The sequence below is a fragment of the Pseudonaja textilis genome, chromosome 2, assembly GCF_049901715.1.
Source record: "Pseudonaja textilis isolate UNSWEBS1 chromosome 2, rPseTex1.2, whole genome shotgun sequence".
Classification (NCBI taxonomy): Eukaryota; Metazoa; Chordata; class Lepidosauria; order Squamata; family Elapidae; genus Pseudonaja; species Pseudonaja textilis.
Genome location: NC_141991.1, coordinates 162,164,880 through 162,188,935, shown reverse-complemented (window position 1 = coordinate 162,188,935; position 24,056 = coordinate 162,164,880). Strand labels below are relative to the sequence as shown.

Below are 24,056 nucleotides of genomic sequence, written 5' to 3'. Positions count from 1 at the left end.
TTACTATTTGTTATACTTTTCATGACCTTGCGCAGCTCATGAAAGCTGATCCCATAATAAATTGATAATTTGTTAAGATGCCAGAGGATTCTTTTTTCAGTTTTACATTACAGTTTCTCAACATTTGTTTGAGGTGAAGAAGAAAATGATATGATAGAAGGACGCTTTTCCACTTAGACTACCTAGGCTTGCATGTTTATTGCTGCAACAAAATCATAGCAGACTCATATTAAATCACACCTAATTAGGTAGCAGCAACCTAACCTTCACCTAGGATTCTCCCAGCTGACGTCTTTATTTTAATCTTCCATCTTACTAGTATGGTTGTTTTAATAGGTTGTTTACTTTTTATGTTAAGACATATTATCATCTTGTGAATGATAGCAATTACTGAGTTACTTGCCTTTGTGGGTAATCTAGAGCTATTTATGCTGCATATAATTTAGTATCACCGTCATCAACTCTGTTTTGCTACTCATATACCATTATCTATATGTTTAGGTTGGTTCTGCATGTAATCAACATTCAGCTTCACAGAGTCAGCCAGAATAATGCTCAGATTCTAATAGGTCAAGTCAAAACGCATGTGCATTTAGCAAATTCTTATCCCTCCATCCCTTGGGACCTGTTCACAGATTAATGCTCATTATTTGATGCCTACGTTGACTATTATTCACATGTTGGATTATGAGCTGAATGTTGAGAATGTTGAGAATTTTATTCAGCTAGATATCTTTTTACTTGCCTTCCTCATAAGAGCTGATGCAGTATTATGCCTTCCCTCATTGCATCTTTACTACAGTATGGAGGTAGATCAGCATGTCCAAGGTAAACTTTATTGTTCTGTCGCCAGGATAAAGCAGATTCAGAGACCGGAGTTGAATTCAGCTCTTTATTTAGCAACCAGTAACTTCAACTAAAGTCGAGCCATGGCAGCCCTTTTTATAGCGGCTGCTAGCGGCTCGCCACCAATGGCATTTATTTAAACTTCCCGCCGCTTAGGCGGCCAATCGGTAACTGTCGTTATTAACCAATCGCTTCGTTGCATTAACTAACCAATAGGAATGCATTCTTAGGAGTCTCTATTTGCATACACTACATTTATGACTAAGAAAGAATTTGAATCTCGGTCTCACAGGAGTGGCAGCAGGGTCCAGGTAACAAAAGGAAGTTATTCTCTGTTGATTTATTTATGTAAAGTAGTTGTAGAAATCCTTTGAAACAGGGGAAAATAAATTGCAATAGCTTGCGAAGCAATATAGTACTGTATAATAATAAATACTACATACTATTGTCATGTCATGGATATGTATGAATCAAATATGAAGTCTGTTGCCCCACCATAACCAAAAAGACAGAGTTTCCAGCCCTCCTTAGCACTCACTGTCGCTGGGACCCAGTATGCCAATGGTTTTGACCATGCAGCCCAATTTCTGGTGCTTTCCTCCAGTCACCTGAGATGGTAACCATTATCATACTATTGCTGGTTATTTTTTTATTGCTGCTTCTCCCTAAAGCTACTGTGAGTTTCTTGAGCCATAACACTAACCGGCTTGGCTGTCCCCTCTCTCCCTTTTTAGCCTCTACCAAGCCAGTCTGAAAGTAAGAGAGGCTTACTTCTCCCCATCTTGCCATGGTTGTTCAGTCTTAATTAAATTCTACCTTAATAAGTTTGTATCTTCACAAGGGTGATGGTCAAATCTGGCCCTAGGCTCAGGCCTCGGCATGCAGAGTCCAATGAAACAGGCTCATACTGGGAGATCATTTTATTATAATTTATTCAGAACATTCTGATAAAAAGAATTAATCTCATTCAAAGAGGGAACCTCAAGACTCATCTTACATTCCCTTTTATAGCCAAGACATCAAAGGGGATTAAAAAAAGAAAAGTTGATTGGACAGGATAAAAGCATCCTCCCCTCTGCAAAGAAAATCAGTTACACAAAGTTAAACATGTTACATATAATATCCACAATAACACACATGAATAATTTATTTATTTATAAAACTTATATAGCTGCCTACTTGCCCACAGTGATGTTAAGTGGCTTACAAACAATAAAAACACAGTATAGAAAAAAACATTTCATCCCCTCTCCCAAGGGTCCCTATTCTGGATGTTTCTCCTTCCACATCTCTTGCATGCTGGATTTGTTGACTTCCCTCATCTATTCTCTCTCCTGGATATCTCCTAAGCATTCAGAAACATAACTTTGGGGGGGCTGTTTCAGAGCTTCTCCTCTCCTTCCCTGTCCTCCCCTGCCCTCTTCTCCCCCCCACTCCCTTGTCCTCTCCTCTTAGCTTTCTTCCAACCTCTTTTCCTTAGCAGCAGCCTCCACTGTACCATACTGAGAGCTTCTGAGGACACAACCAACCTTTCCCCCCAAACGCCCCAAAACCTAGTAATCCGATGTCCTTATTTAAAACTTATGGGCTTTACTTCTCAACTATAAATATACATGTAACATAAATATACATTTATGAAAGAGACGGATGCAGGTGGATTAAACAACCTTTACTGTCCTTTCACACCAACATTCTTATCATTCAGTTCCAAGCATTGCCCCAGATTTCAGTTGGGATTTTTTTTTTTTAGCCTGGTGCTGAAATGCAGATAACACAGCATTACAGCTGAAGTATAAGCTCAAGTTTCAGTAGAAAATAAGAATGTGAAACCTTGACTCTTAACACCATGAAGCCCTGAGTTCCACTAGGTCTTGCATAAATATTGGGCAGGGAGCCCTGCTTGCTCAACACCCTCCTCTCTGCTGAATTTCAATCACCCAAACACCAACCTTCCTTCATACATGCTAATAATAATATGCTACTTTAATAATCATGCATGCTAATAATAACAGCAACATTAGCACTTCTCTTTATCCAACTGACATTCAACAGAAGACCACTGTCCATGAAGCGGAAAAAGGAAGAGTCTGCAGTTGGGAATCCCCACAGAAGTCAGTGGGTCATTCAGAGGTCCCTGGAACAATCTCCTGTTTTCTGGGGACTCATTTCCCAATAACGGAAGGAGTGCCATTTTTTTTTTTTTTTGGTGACACTGTTTATTCTATGACTCTCCCCATGGAATCTGGGGAAACTAGATCTGTTCTTTTTGTTTCTATTAAGGTCTAAAATGCCTAAAATGCAGTAAGGATTAAGCAGCTTTTTAATAAAAGAAGTTCCTTGTTCCATGGTTTATAATTTACCAAGGAAACAGTTCAAAAGGAGAACAAAAAAGGCAAAGTGATTTAAGCAACACAAATGTTTGCTCACTTGCTTTTAGGATATACCCAGATTCAGAGTCCTTTGAATGATGGAGAAAGAGAATGCTTATTTCATTTTTATTTATTTAATTTGATTTGTCAATTGCTTACAAGATAATAGGTATAAGAATAAACATAGTTTTGAATACATGAAATGGATACATATAAGAAAAATAAAACAAACAATAGGACAGGAACGGTAGGCAGGTTGGTACGCTTATGCACACCCCCTACAGACCTCTTAGGAAAGGGATGAGGTCAATAATAGACAGTCTAAGGTTAAAGGTTTGGGGGGAAAAAACACAGTCAGGTAGAGTATTCCAGACATTGATCACTCTGTTGCTGAAGTCATATTTCTTGCAATCAAGTTTGGTGTGATTAACCTTGAGTTTGTATCTATTATGTGCTCTTGTACTGTTATGGTTGAAGCTGAAATATTGACAGGTAGGACATTGCAATGTATGATTTTATGTACTATACTTAGATCGGACCGAAGACGGTGTAGTTCTCAGTTTTCTAGGTCTAGAATTTCAAGTCTGGTGGCATAAGGTATTCTGCAATGAGTAGAGGAGTGTAGATCTCTTCTTGTGAAATATTTCTGGACTTTCTCAACTGTGTTTTTATCAGATACGTAATGTGGGTTCCAGACTGATGAGCTGTATTTGAGTATTGGTCTAGCAAATGTTTTGTATGCTTCAGTTAGTAGTGTGATATTACCAGAGAAAAAGCTACATAGGATTAGATTAACAACTCTTAATGCCTTTTTGGCTATGTACTTTCAGTGGGCTCTAGCACTTAGATCATTAAAGATGAGAATTCCAAGGTCCTTGACAGAGTTTGGATCATCAACAAGGTCTTGACTATTCAGCTTGCATTTTATTTTCTGATTTTTTTTTCCCAATATGTAAGACGGAGCATTTATTTGTTGAGAATTGAAGTTGCCATTTGTTTGACCATTCTGATACATAGTTGAGGTCTTTTTGAAGGGTAGCAGTATTGTCTGTGGTATTGAATAGCTTTACATCATCAGCGAAGAGAACACAGTTGCTTGAGTTGGTCCTAGAACACTGCCTTGGGGGACACCACTGTTGACAGGTACAGAATTTGATAGGACACTCCCAATTTTGACCATTTGTTGTCTGTTTGACAGGAATGCTTCTACCCAGTTATGCAGGTGTCCAGATATCATCGGATTTTAGTTTTAGTAGTAGTTTGTCATGTACCACTGAATCAAAAGCTTTACAGAAATCTATGTAGATTGCATCTATTGTTTTGCCCTGATCTAGTTGTGTAGTCCATATGTTTTTGCAGTGTAAGAATTGCAGATTACAGGATAGTTTTTTTCTGAAACCAAATTGTTTATTAGAGAGTAGGTTGTTGTCTCTAAGTGGAGGATAATGGATTGGTTAATAATTGATCCCATGACTTTACAGGTGACGCAGCATAAAGAGATTGGTCTGTAATTTTAAACTAGACTGGGGTCTCCCTTTTTGAGGATGGGTGTGACCATGGCTTGTGATCATAGGTTAGGCAAGGAGCTGGTCCTGAAAGATTTTTCAGTGATTATGCTTAGAGGTTCAGCTATGGCAGTGGATAGCTTTTTTAAGAAGTAGGCACATATTCCATCCGGACCAATAGATAGAGATGGTTTTAGATTGCATAGTGCTTTTTCAACATTGTCTTCTGTAAAATTGATATGTATTAGATCATTGTAGTTGCCTGTGGTTCGACTAGGAAATACTGGGCATGATTCATTGCTGTTTATAAATACTGAGCCAAAGAATGTGTTAAAGAGGTTGGCTATAATGGTGTCATCATTGCAGTCTTTACCATTTGGTCCTTTCAGGGGTGCAATGGACCTTGGGTCTTTTAGTTTGTTGTTTACAAAGTTGTAGAAAGCGCGGGTGGAATTTGTGTGTAGAAGGTTTTCCTCTTGTTTAATGTGATAGTTGGTGCATTCAGTTTTTATCTGGTGGCATAAATTTTTGTATCAGCTTTTGAAGTTGGCAACATGACTAGATTTGTTTTTCTGCCAAAGTGATCTCTTTTTGGAGTTTCCTTATTGTTATAGGTAATCTGTTTTTGTTTTGTTTTGGGAGTTGTTATTGGTACATATAGATTGATGACTCTTTTGACTTCAAGTAAAAATATGTTGTAATGGTCTTCAACAGTATTGCATCCAGTGATTAGAAATTGCCAATCAAGGGATGAGAGATCGTTGTCTATAAGATCATATTTGCCTTTTTTGAAGTTATAATTGAGGATCACATCATTGTGATAATTTTTGTGTGGACATATGTTGAGACAAAAGTCAATCATGTTGTGGTCACTGTTGGAAAAGGGTTCTTTAATTTGTATTCCATAAATTGAATTCAAACTATTGCAGAAAATGATATCGAGGCAGTTGTTTAGTCTAGTATTGTTGGTTACTAGTTGTTCCAGTCCTAGATTTGTTACAGCATTGTAGAAGGTTGCATGTTTGGGTTCCATTGTACATTCGTTTAGGGTCCAGTTAATATGAGGTAGATTGAAGTCACCAAGAAAGATAAAAGCGTGTGGGCAGGATGTTGCCCATGTTAGTAGTGAATTTAGCTTGTTTACATGTTCGATGTCATAATCAGGTGCTCTGTAACATAGTAAGAATCGAAATGTGATATTTAAGGGCAGTTCACAGATGATGGTCTCAGGAAGAGCAAGCTCTTGGGTAACTTGGATGTTTTTTTAGATGTAAGGACTTTTTATAGAAAATAGCAATACCACTTCCTCTACGGATTTAATGATCTGATCAGTAAACATGACAGTCTCTTACTGTGGTAATGGAGTCAGGGAGAGATGCATGAAGCCATGTTTCACAGACAAATATGATGTCAAATTTAGCTGTATTTAGTAAGAGGAGAAATTCAGTGTATTTTATTTACAAGGCTTCTTGCATTGAGTAGCTTGCATTTAAGGCCAGCTGTAGTTGGGATTGAGGTAGTTAGGAGAATGCATGCCTAGTCTTGGGTGATGGTGGATTGGTTGAAGTAGAGTTGGATGCTGAGTTGTGCATTGTGTGACTTACTTTTGATATAGTCATCACAGTAGTCAATGTACAGGTCCTTCTCTCCATTGTCTAGACATTTTTTGAGTTCTGTGCGGAGTACACGGGAGTGGGCATGTTGCTGTACGGTTAGGTCAGGGTGAGAATGGAGGTTCTTATGGTTGGTGTTGCTTTTGGCAAGTGAATTTATAGTATAAATGAATTTACGTTTGCTTGATTCATTTTTGCAAATGACCCTGAAGAAGTGTGGGGCCACCAAACTGTCTCTGTTTTTGAACTCTCTGCCGATGCGGGAAATATCAAGTATTTTATCAGGGGAGATGGTTGATTCTTGATAGTCATGATATGAATATGATAGATAATTAATAGAATGTAATGATAAAAGAGCTGAATAATGTTTGGGAAGATTCAAGTTCCCATCTAGCTGTGAAATTAACTGAATGACTTTTAATTAGCCCCTTTCTCTCCATCTAACCTCCCCCCCCCCAAAAAAATTAGCACGATTATACAATTGACAGGAAGTATTATGCCTGCAAATAAAAAGGCAAGCAGTCAACCAAAGCCAACCAAAATCATTTGAAGCTCAACAAAGGGTGCTCTAGAAGACATGCTACCCAATGGTGGGATTCAAATAATTTCAAATTATTTGGTGGGCATGGCCAACTCGATGTTACTGACATTGAGGAACGCCTCCCCTTCCCCAGTCATTCCACAGCCAGCCTCTTTCCTCAGGGCAGCTTGCCTGGCCTTCAAAATAAGCCCCATAGGTACTTCACCACCATTCAGGCTCTTCCCCCTTAGCCTTAATTAGGACTAAGGTGGGTGGGAGTCATGACTGGACACCTGACAGCAACTCCCCCTCTGCTCAGATGAACAGAGCCTGGGCATCTTCCTCCTCGCTTCCGCCAACAGCCTCTCATAAGAGAAAGGCTGGAGCCAAAGCCTAGAAAACCTAAGAGGCACTTTCCCACCCCACCTGCTGCTGCTCATGAAAGATGGCTCCGAGCAGCCCAATGCCAAAGCTCTCCCCACTTACCCTATGGTCTAGTGTTTACATCCAACCCCTCTGTGGTTTTTTACTATGAATCTAGAACCTGGAGTCTCCTCCCCAGGCGAGCCGGTGGCCAGGAGGCCAGGAACTCCCGCACTCCACCCTGACTGGGGGTGGGGAGGGCCAGCTGGTGGAGGGATGATGTGAGCAGCTCAGTCTCATGGTCCCTTGCTGCCCCCGCCTGTTGGCAGCCATGGTGGGCGAGGCCCAGCAGCTGTGGAGAGTCAGGGTGGGATGAGATGCAGGTTGGGGGAGGAGGCCAAGTGGCGGCGGCTCAGCCCTGGCTTGTGGTTCCTCTCTGTCACCAGCCATGGGAGGAAGGGAAAGGTAGGTGGGGAATGGGGGATGAGTGGCTGGGAGGAGAGGGGAGAGGAGTGGGGCAGGGCCAGCCAATGACGGGATCAGCCAGTTTGCTGAACTGCAGAAAAAGTTAGCTACTGGTTCAGGTGAACCAATGCAAACCAGCTGAATCCCACCACTGAGGCTATCTTATATTCTACACCAGTGGCAGATTTAAAATTACCCATTTTAAAATGGCTGTAGATACCAACTATTGTTTTTATACATTCTATCCTGTATCGAGGACATGCTCATCACTGTGCAGAAAACACAGATTATGTCCAGAAATGAGGCACCTAAATGATAAGACTAACCTGATTATAGTATAATGGGTGGAAAAATGAAGTCAGATTACATTTTAAGGTGATATATGATTTATGATCTTTACCAAAGAATGTAGAACCAAACTGCATTTCCCCTCTCTTCTTTCTTAATCTAAATGGTCTCATTTTCCTCAACTTCTGAATCCTTTACAAGAGACTTGGCAAACATTGTAAATGCAATAAATTAACAAAAAAAACCTCCCCAAGCCAGCTGAGTCTGTCATTAAATACTCCTTTCTGTTTAAGGTAACAGAGTGCAAACCTATCTTCTGGGCATCCTGGATCCTTAAGGGCCATAGGGGTAAGGTGTAACTTACTTGCCTCTCCCCAACTGCATGCGATCCACCCCCAATAAACACTGGAAATTCCCATCTCTGCACCCAATGCCCTTTGGGCTGTTCTGTTTACAGTTCTGGCCTCAGGCACTTGGGACAACCGGTGTCCCAAGATTCACGTTTTTAAGACCAGAGCGGTTTCCGTGTGTAACAGAACACTAAATATTAACACAGTCTGAAAGGAAAATTGCAATCATTTTAGGTCACTGTATCCAATAAAAAGCTGCAAAATTGCAGCCCAGGCACTCCTGATTCCCAGTTAGCTAATATTCTGTTGGTCTCAGTAGTAAACATTGATTTGCCAGATGTTATTGGTTCTGAAATAACTAATTGTTAACCAAATGATTGATTCTGAAATAATGAATTGTTTACCAAATAACCAAGAAACAAAATTCCATGTTATGCCAGGCTTTTTCTATAATCTACCAGGCCCATCTGGGTCTGCTTCCAGGCTCAACCTAGCAATTGAGTATTTCTGAATTCCTAATTTGGTAGGAATTATTGCAATAGTCAAACTCCAGGGCTGCTGGAGCTCAATTGTTGGAAGGAGACACATACATAGATGGGGCTGAATTCTTCCCCATTTTATGACAGCTGTTGCTGTTTTGGCTGGAGTTTCTTCTGGTCATAAAGCCAGAGAGCAGCATGTTTTCAAAATAACAAATTGAGGATGGGGAAAAATGGTCCAGAAAAAGCTTAAACGTTTCTAAATCGTGACAATATGTTGTGTTCATTGTTGCAGTTGATGTTGTTGGTTAAAGCACAACATTTGAGGACTAGCAAGGCAGATTTAATACCAATCTAATTTATTCAGCAAACACTGCTTTTTTCGTGAGATATAGTTCCTTGGTAAACAAACTCTACTGAAGAGGAAGAAACAAGTGGTTTATCTTTAACATTAATCGAAGGGACTTGAATCCCACAATGTCATCTTGTATTTGTTCATTTTTCAACCACTTGCTTCAGGTTGCATAGCGTTCATTGAATAATAATCCCTGCAATGATAACCAGTTTGTTCACTGTACATCATGACAGTCTTCATAACTAGCAAAGTATTTACAGTCTATTTATTTCTGTCTCAGCGTGGCATGAATCCAAATTTGGTCATTGTGGTTAGCTTGAAAGGGAAAAGATTAAGAACAATTCTTCTAAAAGCATGCTCACTGTGGTTAGATCTGATATTAGTAGGTATTGTGTTTCTAGATATATGCAAATATACCTGCTAATACAAATAGCTGAAAAGTCAGTGATGTATATGTGAGTGACACTTATATATCAAGTTGAATTAAATTTCAGGGAGTCATGGTTGTTATGTCCCTGGAACTTGCCAAAGTCCCCACCCAGGTCCGTTCATGCTGCGGGGGCGTTTGCTGCCCCTCATTGGCTGGCCTCCCTCGACAGCCGGCTATAAAAGCCAGCTGCAGGGTCCGGCCAGTCGCTGATCGCTGGGAGCCTGCTCTAGGCAGAGCTAACACGTTCAGTCCTTTATTGCTACAATAAAGTCTTGTTGCATCCATGCCCTGGTCTAGCCTCTCATTGCTCAACTACAACACTGGCGACGAGGGTGGGATGGCTACCAGAGGCAGTTCGCAACAGCTGAAATCACTGAAACCGCTGAGCCGCAGCCGTGCCGCCGGAGAGCTCGGTCAGCAAAAGCGAAAGTAATAAGCGTCTGTAGCCGCTTGTTAGCAAGCTACAGAGGAAAGTGAAGCGCTGCGAGCCACAGCCACTCAATACAAAAGAGCGCGAAATTCAAACGGCTGTCGTTTGAATTTCAAGCCGGAATACAGCGCGGTGCTGTTATTCCGAGTCACTGACGCTTACGCAGGCGTGAAATTCAAAGCGCTATCAGAGGCGGTAAGCCATCACCGCCTACGCTCTCCAGGAGCGCGAAAATCAAAACGCTGCCAACAGCCGTTGCAGCTTAGCCACAATTGCAGCCCAGAGAGAGAGAGCACAGAGGTTCTGTGGAGCCTCTCCAGAGCTGTAGTCACTAGCCTGACAAAAAACACAAGGGCCATTTGTTGTCCCAGAGAGATTTCTCAACAGCACAACGCGCAGGAGTCCTCATCATGAACTCCAACCCAGCCTTCCCACCATTCAAGCTGGAAGAAGAAAAATGGGAGTCATACAAGAATCGTTTTAACCACTATATCGACGCTATCGGTCTGGCTGATGTTGGGGAGCACAGAAAAAGATCATTCTTCCTCAGTTATTGCGGAGCCATCGTTTTTGATACAGCCACAGCACTCGTCGCTCCACGTGAGTTAAAGAATGTTCCTTGGGCAGAATTGCTAGAGATTCTCACCAATCATTACTCCCCCAGACCATCACAAATCGCGAGGCGTTTCACCTTCCGGATGAGGAAGCAAGCGGAAAAAGAAACCATCAATCAATATATGGCCGCCTTGAGGACTGCAGCCCTCCACTGCGGGTTCGGGAACTATTTAGATGACAAGCTCCTCGACCAGCTCGTCTGCGGGGTCAAAGACCTTCACCTCCAAAGGCGACTACTCGCCAAGAAGGACCTCAATTTATCCCAGGCCGTCGAGGAAGCCTTGGCAGCAGAGCTGGCAACCCAGTCAGCCACTGAAATTCAAGGTCCCACTCCCAAACAAAGCTGCACCACAGTTCATTCAGAAGAGGTAGTCAACATAGACGACCCTAGCGACCAAACAGACATCCACCGCCTCACCCACGCCAAACAACCACAGGCAGGAGTCAGGCAAGAAACCAACAGCACACCCAAACACATCATCCTGTGCCTATCCTGTGGCGGACCTCACTCGAGAGCTACATGCAAGTTCAAGGGTGCCATCTGTAACCATTGCCACAAAAAAGGCCACATCGCCAGAGTCTGCCAGGCCACGCACAACTCAGCACAAAAGGTTCCTTCCTTTTCCCATTCTGGGCCTCAAAGGCAAGTACTAAATTGTCACACTTGCTACCATGCTAACCACACCTGTCACTCTATTAGTAAAATAACACTTTCCATTTTATTAGAAGGTAAACCTTGTCGTATGGAGGTTGACACGGGGTCAGCGCTCTCAATCATCTCTTGGAGCACTCTCAAGAAAATCCAGCCCAGGCTATCCAGAAACCAGCTCCAGAAGTGCCAGATCTCCTTGAGGGATTATCAGGGAAAAGACATTCCAGTGCTCGGCAAAGGCAAGTTCCTTGTTAATTTTAAAGCTTTTAAAGGCCACCTGCCTCTAGTGGTAGTTAACGGCAACCTCCCCAGTCTCCTGGGGCTTGATTGGTTCCTCCACCTCGGCCTAGGGTTAACAGGAGTCCATGCTGTCTCAGCTTCTGACACTGACTCCTTATTTACTGACTACTCAGACGTATTCAGCAATGAGTTGGGGTGTTATAACGGTACCCCATCTCATTTGCAGTTGACCCCAAGCGGTTCCAGTCCGGCTGAAACCGCGTAGAGTCCCATTCGCCATTCGGCCTAAACTGGATGCAGAACTTCGATAAATTATTAAAGCAAGGGGTCATTGAGCCGACAGACTTCGCCAAATGGGAGACGCCAATTGTCACACCCCTTAAAAAGGATGGCAGCCTGAGAATTTGTTCAGATTACAAAACAACAATCAACTGCTTTCTACAAGTTAGCGCGCATCCCAGTCCCGGTCATTCAACATTTATTGCATACTTTTTGAGCCTGGCAACATTTTTGCCAAATTGGACATGTCACAAGCGTATCAGCAGTTCCTGTTGACAACCAAACAGCTGAACTGCAGACCATTGTGACCCACAGGGTGCCTTCCGGTGCAAGCGTCTCCCAGTTTGGCGTAAGTGTTGCCCGGCATCTTCCAATCCCTCATGGAGCGTATACTACAGGGCCTCCCTGGCATAGTACCCTACTTGACGACATATTGGTCTCGGCCAGGGACAGACCCCAACTTTTCCAGAGAGTCAGAGCAGTGTTAGACAGGTTCAGACAGCATGGCCTCAAATTAAAAAGGAAAAATGTGCCATTGCCACTAGACAGGTGGACTTTCTGGGCTATAGAATTGACGCCTCAGGCATCCACCCCTAGAGTCCAAGGTCAAGGCAATTCATGAGGCACCCACGCCAACCACTAAAGCCGAGCTACAAGCCTTTTGGGATTATTGAACTTTATGCATCATTTCTACCTCACAAAGCATCGGTAGCAGAGCCTCTACACAGGCTCTTAGATAAAAAGCACCTTGGCACTGGGGACACAAGGAAGACACCGCTTTTCGCGCAGTCAAGTCACTGCTCACATCTGACGCAGTCCTTATTCAATTTGACCCACACCTTCCACTGTTACTAGCCGCGGATGCATCCCCCTTTGGGATTGGCGCCGTATTAAGCCATAGACTACCCAACGGCTCTGAGGCACCGATCGCCTTCTTTTCCAGAACGCCCTCAGCAACAGAGCGTAACTATAGTCAGATAGACAAGGAGGCTTTAGCCGCAGTGGCCACGGTTAAGAAATTTCATGAATTCCTATTTGGCCACAACTTTGAGCTAATCACGGACCACAAACCTCTCCTGGGTCTTCTTTCCGGAGACAAGCAGACTCCCCAAGTGTTGTCTCCCAGAATGATGAGGTGGACTTTATTCCTGGCGGCTTACTCGTACAAGCTCATCCACCGCCCAGGAAAAACGTTAAGCCACGCAGACGCCTCAGCCGCTGCCCCTGCCAGCTCCAGCAGAAGACCCGGCCCCGGTCCACGCCATCTTCGATGTCACCGAGCTCGACCTTCCTGTCACCGCTCTCGACATCGCCACCAAATCCAAGACGGACAAAACCATCGCCCAGGTACTGGACTGGGTGAGGAGGGGGTGGCCGGACTCTAACCTCACAGCCGAATTCACACCTTTTAAGACCCGTCAACAGGAGCTGTCTAGCATACAGGGCTGCCTGTTGTGGGGCACCCGGTTGTTATTCCGGCCTCACTTGCACACCAGTCTTAGAGGCACTACACGAGGCCACCCGGGCATCGTCTGGATGAAGGCGTTGGCACGGAGCTACGTCTGGTGGCCTGGCTTGGACGACGACATCGTCAAGTGGGTAAGCTCATGCCAACCCTGCCAGGAATCCAGACCTTCCTCCAGTCACCACCCCACAAAGTGGGAAAGCGCCAACGCGCCTTGGTCAAGGCTACACATTGACTTAGTGGGTCCAATACACGGCAAAACCTTTTTGGTAGTCGTAGATTCATACTCAAAATGGATCGACGTGGCCCAACTATCCACGACCACCACGCTAGCAGTTACCAAGGCTCTAACTCACCTATTCGTAACACACGGGCTACCAGATACTATTGTTTCGGATAACGGCCCCCAGTTCGCCTCAACAGAATTTAGCCGTTTCGCCACAAATCTTGGCATCCGACATATCTTCACGGCCCCCTTTCATCCTGCCAGCAACGGAATGGCAGAGCGAGCCGTTAGGTCCACAAAAGAAGCGTTGGCCAGATTCAGCAAAGAAGATTGGCATCATAGACTCTCCCGTTTCTTGCTTAGTCAACACTCGACCCCTTGCATGGTCACCAACAAATCCCCTGCTGAACTTCTAATGGGTAGACGCCTAAGAACTGTGTTGGATAGGCTCCACCCACACTATTGCCCTGACACCCCTCTCGCTTCAATGACGGGGGTCAGAGATTTTGTCTTGCAGGAACATGTATTTGCGAGGAACTATGCGGGAGACCCACTGTGGATTCCAGGAGTGATAGTAGCCATCACCGGCCCCCGGTCGTATCGAGTCCAGCTGGAAGACGGCCGCATCTGGAGAAGACACCTGGACCAGCTAAGGAAGTGACAGGGTACCTTCGCCAGCGTCGGATCGTGGGCTCAGGTCGACCCTCAGGTGCTACACCAAGCTCCCGTCGTAGACCATGCCAGAGCCTCTACACCATCGCCACCTGGACCAGAGGAGTTGGCAGTAGACCGGGACTGCCTAATGGGTCCGCCACCGGCACCAGTAGACGGGGCCACGACATCGCCAACCAGAAGCACTACACCGGTGCCTGTGCAACCCTCAGAGCGAGGCTGCACCCCATCACCAACCCCACCGGGTTCCTTGAACTCTGAGACACTGGGTAACTCACCGGAGTTACGACGCTCGGGACGCCAGCACAGACCGCCCGCTTATTTAAATGACTATGCGTGTTCACATCTGGGGGGAAGGGGTGTTATGTCCCTGGAACTTGCCAAAGTCCCCACCCAGGTCCGTTCATGCTGCGGGGGCGTTTGCTGCCCCTCATTGGCTGGCCTCCCTCGACAGCCGGCTATAAAAGCCAGCTGCAGGGTCCGGCCAGTCGCTGATCGCTGGGAGCCTGCTCTAGGCAGAGCTAATACGTTCAGTCCTTTATTGCTACAATAAAGTCTTGTTGCATCCATGCCCTGGTCTAGCCTCTCATTGCTCAACTACAACATTTTCACTGGCAGAGGGTTTCAGGAAGCCATCGCAGCCAAAATCAGAGCTTGGGAGCCTGTTTTTGCTGATACAGTCTTACCATCGCAGTGTAAAGTGGTACTATCTCCTTGTCTTGACTCTATCCCTCTGTCGATGCAGCCTAGGACTGCATTGGCTTTTTGGCAGATTGTTGCTCACTGCTGGCTTACTAGGTGATCCACTAGGATACTCGGTGGTGCAGTGGTTAAGAGTACAGTACTCCAGGCTACTTCTGCTAACTACTGGCTGCATGCAACTTGGCAGTTCAAATCCCACCAGGCTCAAGGTTGACTCAGCCTTCGATCCTTCTGAGGTGAGCAAAATGAGGACAGATTGTTGGGGGCAACATGCTGACTTTGTAAAACCGCTTAGAGAGGGCTGTACTATAAAGTGGTAGATAAGTCTAAGTACTATTGCTATATTTAGATCCCTCTAACAAGACTGTTGAGCTAGGTACTGCCTATTCTATACATAAGCATTTGTTTTTCCTGTTTAAATGCAGGACCTTACTTTTCTCACCACTGAACTGCATTTTGTTGGATTGGGCCCAATGTGCATGTTTCTCAAGATCCTTCTGAATCTTGAGTTTTATCTTCCAAGGTGTTGGCAATTCCCTCCAGCTTCATGTCATCTGCATTTGATGAGTTCTCCTTCTATCTCCTCATATAGACTATTTATGAAGATGTTGAACAGTACTGGGCCCAAGACTCATCTTTGAGGTACCCTTCTGCATGTTTCCCTGCATAGATGTAGCTCTATTGAGGATTATCCACTGAGTTCAGGTCAGCCAATTGTGAATCAGTCTGATGGTGTACTGTCTACCCCTGTTCTATCTTTACAAGAAGTAGGTTGTGTTCAGATGCCTTGCTGAAGTCCAAGTACACTACATCCACAGTGTTTTGCTGATCCATTAATTTTGTCAAAAAAGGTAATGAGATTTGTCTGATATGATGTGTTTTTAACAACCCATGCTGGCTTCTAGTAATCATCTTGTTTGTTTCTAGGCGCTATCCAATCTTCCACCTGATTATTCTTAGAAAGTATTCAGACCCCCTTCACTTTTGTCAATTTTGTTATGCTGCAACCTGTACAACACTGACTATTCATTGGTTTTCAGAAATCAGAAGAGATGTGTTTGGCTGTTAAGATTCTCCAAGACGTGTGAAACTGTGAAAAAGCATGTTCTTCAAGTCACACCATGTGTGTGTGTGTGTGTGTGTGTGTGCATTTTTTCACCAGAAAAACAATTGCAACATAAAGAAAACATTGGATGAAGAGCTGAGATTTAATGTGACGTTTGTCTTAAAAATGAACATATTGCTAAAAATATGATGTAACATATATACAGTAATACAAATAGATAGCTATTTCTAAAGAGCTCAAATACACTGGGCTTTTTCATTTGTTTTTAGTGGCATTCAGAATACGCCCTGGCTTAGTTGTAAAGTTCAATTAACTAAAGGTTTTGAAATGGCTTGTGGCAACATGGCAGTATTTGAAAAATTGCTAACTCATTAGGAATCATATTTTTGAACCTACGCTATATGTGAAATCTTAATATGATTGTTGTAACTTTCCAATTTAGACCGCAACATGTTTTGTAGTATAAAATTATAAATTTATTTTGACTGAATCTCAAATTTTATTAAATGCTTTTAGCAAAGTGTAAAAAAATGTCAACATTAATACGACACAAAAGAATAAGTGCAACTTTAAACAAAATGAACTCAGAAAAATTAAAACAATTGTTTCTACTTATATTAGCTTAATTCACTATAGATAATTGTGACCAAAAGGGATTAACAATGTTAATCATTAGACTCATCTCCCTTGAGGGCTAGGGTGGTTAAAACAATATTCAGTTCCTCTAAAGCAAATCTTGACAAGCTTCAAGAGATTTACAATGTGATTTATATTCATATCTTTCTGCTTACTTCATCAATACATATTTCCAAAAAAGCTGTGAAAGCTGTGAAACCCCTCACATCCTGGACATAAACTGTTTTAACTCCTACCCTCAAAAATGACCCTACAGAGCATTGCACACCAGAACAACTAGACACAAGTAGAGTTTTTTCCTAACACCATCACTCTGCTAAACAAATAATTCCCACAACAACTGTCAAACTATTTACTAAGTCTGCATTACTATCACTATTAATCTTCTTGTCACTCCTATCACACATCCCCTCCCACTTGTGACTGTATGACTGTAATTTTGTTGCTTGTATCCTTACAATTTATATTGACTGCTTCCTAGTATGATTTGATTGCCTATTTGTACCCTATATTAAGTGTTGTACCTTATGATTCTTGACGAATGTATCTTTTCTTTTTATGTACACTGAGAGCAGATGCACCAAGACAAATTCCTTGTGTGTCTAATCACACTTGGCCAATAAAGAATTCATTCATTCATTCATTACTACCTTACTAAAAAAAATCACCACTGATAAAATCCTGTGTCTCCAAAAGCTGAATGTTAGAGAGCTGAAACTATGTATTCTATTCCTGTTAGCAGGATTGTATTTTAATTAATGCATATTCTAAAACACAATTTCCTGGCAGAGTCCAGGAAAAAAGACCAATGGCCCTGCCCCAAATATCCTGGTACCCCATTAATTACATCATAGATGATGTGAGCCATGGCGCAGGTCCTTATCCAGTCATGCAGTCCTTGGTGATCTCTGAGCTTGGTTGTTTGTTTGCTTTGTTTTATGGTTTTATAGTTGTTTTATTAGCAGACTACGTAACCTCTTCAGTGCCTGTCCAATCATTTCTAATCCAAACCAATGTCCAATCTAATTCAAATCCTTGTCCAATTACTTGGAGAAACTAAGATCTGTGCCAGCTAGATAAATTACTAAACTATTAATAACCCCTAAGGAATTTAACTAATACTTCATTTGAGAGAATATGAAATCAGAATATTAAGACATAAAATGAAATTACCTTTCAAACTCCCTAAAGCATCATAGATCAGTTTTATACATGTGCAAATATGTATTTTCACAGACATACAGTGCAACATTCTACAAAGGAAATACACATAACCACAACTAATAAAGACTAGTTCAGTTCATCACAGTGATCTGACAAATCTCCAACTTCAACTTGAAGAGGTAGCTTCTGAATTTCATCCTTGGATAAAAAAGTTCCTTCCCATTTCTTCTTTAGAAATCCTTCTCTCACCCCAAGTCTGTGAGTTCAGAGAAGTTCCGAGGTGGCAGAGAGGCATCATCTGGGTTTGAAATCAATTTAAGTGGCATCCTCCCATCGAACATTTAATTGGTCCCTGAAGGTATGTCTAATAATGCGCTCATAGCTTTCTTTTCTCAAGCTCAACCAAGAGCAAGGTCATTAGTAGCAGGCAGAGTCCTTCAGGAACCCTTGGCCAGTGTGACAAACTTTAAAATACAGCTAGAAATTCCTGAGTTGTCAGACATCTGTGCATAGAAAATGCATTTTCGTTATGGAATGAGAATCAAGCCAACTCATCCTTAAGGCCAGAGCCAAGTTCATGCAGTAGTAGATCAAGCAGAAATCAGGCTGACAATGCCTGAAAACTGTCTGCATCACTTTTTAATGCTACATAGTTCAGGTCAATATACGAGGGCAACTGAAAGGCGAATATGACCAGCTAGAACCTTCTCTCATTGTTCCTGCTGCAAAGGAATTGGAGTAATTTTCCACTCAGCTGCTGGAAAGGCACAAGTTATTAATTTGCTTTAAGTGATGAAATATTGGCTTTTTCCTTCTGGAGTAAAGTTTGAAGTGGTAAGAAAGCTAGAGATAAATTAAAGCAGCACCTGCTTTGCTTCACTTTATATTTGGAAAGATGATCTTTTCAAGTTGGATCTGTAGGAAAGGCTGACTCTGAACCATCACTTTGGAAGTAGACTGCGAAAAGCCCTCTGAAACATTTCACTCAAATTAATTGCAGTTATTTTTGGCTGAGTAAAAATGTTTAGTATTACTTTGTATACTACTTTAAGCAAATCTTGATGTCTTCTTAGGGAAACACAATACTTTTGGGAAGTTCACCTACTAAGTTAGACTTAAAGTTAGGATTTTAGTTAATTAGGGTTTTATTTTTAGATTTGCTCTAAGCAAAATTCTAGTCCTGTATAGTAGCAGGTCAAGAGTAGTAACAGGCTTGATTCCAAGCCAGCAAGAATAAACAGAGGAGGCTGTATATTAATACAATTAAGTTTGTAAACCTTTTCATTATTCCTCTCCCCAAGGGAAACATTAGCAGAATTCAATTCAGCCAAGAAAAGGAATACTATCCTATTGACTACAAAAATTGTACCTGGGATAAAATTCCATGTCACCTATTTAACTTAAAGTGCACTGGAGTCCTATATAAAAAATAACAGCAACTTTTTTCAATCTTTTGGTGGAACAATGGGAAAGCAATAAACTAATGCTCAACCTCTTTAAAAAGTTGCTGGAATAGCAACAGCAATAGCACTTAGACTTATATACCACTTTATAGTGCTTTACAGCCCCCTCTAAGCAGTTTACAGAGTCGGCATATTGCCCCCAACAATTTGGGTCCTCAATTTACCCATCTCGAAAAGATGGAAGGCTGAGTCAACCCTGAGCCTGGTGGTATTCGATCTGCCAAATTGCAGTAGTAGCAGCTTGCAGTACTGCACAGTACCAGCTTACAGTACTGCGCCACTGAACGCTAGAAGTTAGCTGGTTTATCTTTTTTCTTGTTTTAATCTAAATTTTTGGCAGAGTTGGTCGTTTAGAGAACAAGGAAAAAGATGAACTTAGGAAGATTGAAGTCATCCTGAATCCTGATATTACTGCCCCCAGATCCCACCAGCTACTGGAAGAATTTGTGAAGCAGCACAAAGCACCAGTAAATGTGACCAGTTATTCAAGAGGCATATCAGACGTGATAGATCTCTTCTTCCAAAGCATGATTTACTTCCCCACGAAGGTGGCTGAAGGTATTGTTCCGCAGGATTTGCCAACCACGGTGGAAGCTACTTTGAGTAGTACTTCGTGAGACCGATGGAGATGTTTCTTTCTTGATTCGGAAAGGTTCGGGTTGATATAGTTTCCCAGAATACTTATCAAAATCCTCTTTGTCTTGGTTTTTAAATGCCTCTGCATAACGTAACATCTTGTGCTTGCTGATATCCAAACGCTCTTCCACCCTGTGAAAAGGAGAGCAAATAAAAGTAATGACTTATTTATTTTAGAGACCATCCAATTCGAGATGAACCTGGGTGGCTTATTTAAAAAATCCTAAAAGAACACATGCCACACTCCTCATACTAAAAGCATCATGAAACTGGCTTCCGTTGCTCTACTGTTGTGGTCGCAGCAGAATCCGCGATTGTGCGCAGTTTCGCTCCGAGTTCACTTGTTGGAGGGTCCCAATTGGGACTGGAACCACCCTGGAGGGATGGTGAAGAAAGGGGGAATTGCTTGGAGGGTTGAGGGGAGCCACATCTCCCTTCCCTGACAGGATAAACCCCCTCTGAAGACAAGTTGCAGCGGTGGTCAAAAATGACCACCACAAAGACGGGAAATTAAGACTGTGCTGGAGAGGTGCAGTTGTGAGCAGAGTGTGAATCAGACTAAACATATGGATATTAAGGTACCCCGGAATTAAGGAATAAAGAACTATTTTGGATCTACAAGTTATGAAAGAAATGATGAAAGTAAGCCTGGAAATGTGCAGCAATATATTGCAAAAATTAGAAATGGTACCTCAGTTTGAAGAAGAACAAAGAGAACCAGAAGGGGAGGAGTTAAATAAAGAGGAAACCGGTCTTGAAGATCAAATGGAACGACGACCATTTAAACGGGGGGAGAATTAAAGCTAAAAATTTGTGGTTTGATGTAATAATGAAATGGGGAATGGTTCGGAAAGTTAAAGGGAAAAAGCAGAAGAAAGGGAGGGGATAAAATAAATGAGGGAATGAGAAATGGAGGGAAATAATAATGGGAAAAAGGAGAATTAAGAGAAAGGACCAGAAAAGAAAGAGAAACAGGAAGCAAATAAGAATGAAAAGAAATTACATAGTTAGAAGGGTGAGAGATAATGGGTAAAAGAATAATAGGGAAGAAGATTCTGCAAGGTATATATAAGAATAAGGAATTGAAGGAAAGATTTTTATAATTAATTAAATAGATTAATATTTTACAATATATAGATGATTTACAAGGTGATTGAGAGAAAGAATACTATGCAGAATCTGACTTAAAATATATGTATATGTGATATGTAGTAATTGTTATTAATGTAGAGTGAGGTAATTATAATGAATTAAAGGGAATAAATGGAGGAAAGCATAAGGCAAATAGGTGGTAAGCTCGAATTGACAACTAAAGTGGATAATTTTTTAACTAATAGAATGAGGATGGAATTATTGAATAATAAATGAAATAATAGTATGTGATAAAATTGCTAATGTGACAGATAAAAGTAATAAGTGTAATGAATATAGAAAAGAAATAAGAATCCTAGATAATATTGTAAAGCAAGATATGAGAATATTTTAAGAAAAATGAATTAAGTTAAACTATGAACTGAAATTTGATAAGTTTAATGAATATAATATTTGGGAATATTTAAAAGAAAACAGAAAAAGTAATAATGTGATATGAATTTGAATAAGAAAGATGGATATGTAACTATGGTCATGTTTGTACTGAAATGTGGAACCACACTGCTTGCCCAAAGAGATTACACACACACACACACACGCACACACACACACAACAAAAGAAGAAATTGAATAAGGAATTATTGTGTATATTTAAATAATATGGTGATTGGCATAAGAAGGGCGTATTGGAATGTTGAATAATTAACTAATGAAGGATTATAAATTATTACAAATATGTGCATCAATATTAGAATTGTATATATATAAGTATGATGAATGTAAGGGATGTGATTGTTATTTCAGTTTGCACCAAAATGTAGGATGATTAGGTGCAACACTGTTTATGTATTGATTATAAGTATAATAAATAAAAACTTGATTTTAAAAAAATAAAAATAAAAGCATCATGAAACTAACATGTCAGGTTTAGCCAAGCTCCCTTCATTATGAAAACAAGTTAAAGGCCACAACTAATCAATCTAACTTTCCAACAAGCAGATTCCAGATTCTGATGCCATTGACAAAGCTCTCTTATTGTCCAGCTCTCAATATATTTGAACCACAAAAATTCTGGTTTGAACCTAGGACCCAGTTTTGATAGCATGGGAATGGATGTACACCTAACTGTAGGGCATGTAAATCTGGACTTTGTAATAGTTAGGCAACTTGAATCCCGCAAAGTAGAAAGCAATAATAGAAGTATCGGACATGGTTTGTATTATTATCCTCTGACTTCACATTTGAGTGCCAATCTCAAATTCTGCCCTTGGTTAGAAAACATAATTTCCAGATTGAGATTCAGTCACTGATATTTCCAAATAAGAAACAAAAAGCCTATTTTTAAAAAGCTGGATATCAATTTAGCCTGAATTAAACAGACTAGTGTTTTGTATCTGCTTGGTATAAACAGCTTTTTATGTTCTTATTCCCAAATGCCTAGATATATTTTAACTAATTTTATTAACTATATTGGACACTATTCCTGTAGGCAATATACAGTTAGGTAAAAGGAGTTCACCTGAGAAACCACTTGTCTCCTAACCCGTACTCTTGGCCACAAATGCCAGACCGAGGCCAAAGACATCGTGGGAGTTTCCGTTCAAGCATGACTGTAGTAGCAACAACCTGTATGAAAGCAAACAGATCAGTTCAATCCTGCCACAAAACCAGGCAAAATTTTGTATTCAAAAATAAAATAGAAAGTGGTTCAAATAATTCATTAAGTTTAATTTATTAGAATTAAGTTAAGTGGAACCAAAAGGGGGGGGGGGAATCATACAAATGGGACCAGACACAAAATCAAAAGCAACCATCTGTTTTACAGTGCAATTTTCTGCTAAAATTAGAAACAGACAAGTACTTAAGATGATTCAAGTGATATTTGGGAGTCTTGATCATCATCTGGCTAGGTGACTTTTTTCATGCTCTATAAAGCCTCTGGGTCAATCTTGAGGCAGCAACAGGTCCAGAATGTGGCAATTAGATTTGGTGGGCAGTCCATCCTTGCACAAAACATCTCTCCTTTAATGTTCAAATGGGCTCAGTTCAAAATATTGATAAACGACCTACAGAGTCTTATCTGTGTAGCTCTAAGTCTTATCAGGCACTGCTTTTTCTGAATTAAACCCACCCATCCTGTGGGAATCTCTCAGCGAGGGCTGGAGTTAGGGGACATGGACAAGAAGGCAATTCTACATCCCCAGAAGTTGGTAAAGCTCTCTCCCCTATGGTATTTTTAGATGACAAGAGATGGTGAGATGGTGCATTTTACTACTACTTCAACCATGCTAAATGCTAATGGTGTTGAGAGTCTTTTGATTTGGTAGGGAATACAACTGTTTTTAAAAAAATAATGAATTCTCCACTATGGTGGGAGGCTTCATGTGAATATAAACAATTCAGCTTTTATAAATGAAAGCTGAGTTTTGAAGGAAATACCCATAATACAATCTGCACACTGCCTCACAATACATTTCTCAGCAGGTAGAGCCAGGTGCACTTAGCTAATGGGGCTCCTTCCACTTCACAATCCACTTCACAATGTTCAGTGGCAAATGTGATTATGCTTGAATTATTTTTCTATTATCGCTGTGAAGTAGCTCTGTCTTTATACACTTCATATAAACAAACAGTTAAGATTTGTTTAATTTTACAAGCACTGAATAAATAGTGGCATTCAGTTAAAACCACAAGCTAGCAAGTTATGTAAAATAAAGTTTCATATATAAGTATTCTCGCTGACATAATCAGATTGTAGGCGTGTGATTTCAAACTGTTCAGATTTCAGCTCAACAGCCATAGGCAAGAACATCCTGAACATAAAGTAATCCTTTTGTGTGTTCCAGACTAACAAGATATCCCATGTTTTGAAATTTCATCTCAAGTGAAAGAATGTTCTGTGATTGATTAGCTTCTTTTTAAAAAATTCTCCAAACCAAGACATGTGATAAGCTAATACAGCAAAGACTGCATCCCTGTTGTCTTTTTCTAGAACTGGTTGAGGAGGGAAAGGGAGAAGTGAGGGAGAATTAGGTGGGCAATATTCTGAGATTAAGTTATAGTACATTTTATCGTATAGGAAAATTAATTGATTGTTGGTAATAGAATGTTATTGCTCTGGATTGTATTAGCATG

At 41.3% G+C, this 24,056-nt stretch overlaps 1 protein-coding gene and 1 long non-coding RNA gene across 3 annotated transcripts in view; one reads left to right on the top strand and one right to left on the bottom strand.

Annotated features, from left to right (window-relative positions):
* LOC113449599 (uncharacterized) overlaps positions 1-24,056 on the top strand; it is an 86,984-nt gene that overhangs the window by 53,581 nt on the left and 9,347 nt on the right. The window contains exon 4 of one of the 2 annotated variants that reach the window (XR_015742078.1): positions 15,905-16,374. The exons of the other annotated variant lie outside the window; for it this stretch is intronic. This is a non-coding gene — a long non-coding RNA (uncharacterized LOC113449599). Of the gene's footprint in view, positions 1-15,904; positions 16,375-24,056 lie in introns of those variants that run through there. 2 annotated transcript variants of the gene reach the window in all.
* LOC113449596 (transient receptor potential cation channel subfamily V member 6-like) overlaps positions 19,617-24,056 on the bottom strand; it is a 30,559-nt gene continuing 26,119 nt past the window's right edge. Inside the window, exons 14-15 of the mRNA XM_026720684.2 lie at positions 22,441-22,547; positions 19,617-19,961 (exon numbers count right to left, since the gene is read on the bottom strand). Coding sequence (XP_026576469.1) covers positions 19,691-19,961; positions 22,441-22,547 — 378 coding nt within the window. The 3' untranslated portion in view covers positions 19,617-19,690. The remainder of the gene's footprint in view (positions 19,962-22,440; positions 22,548-24,056) is intronic.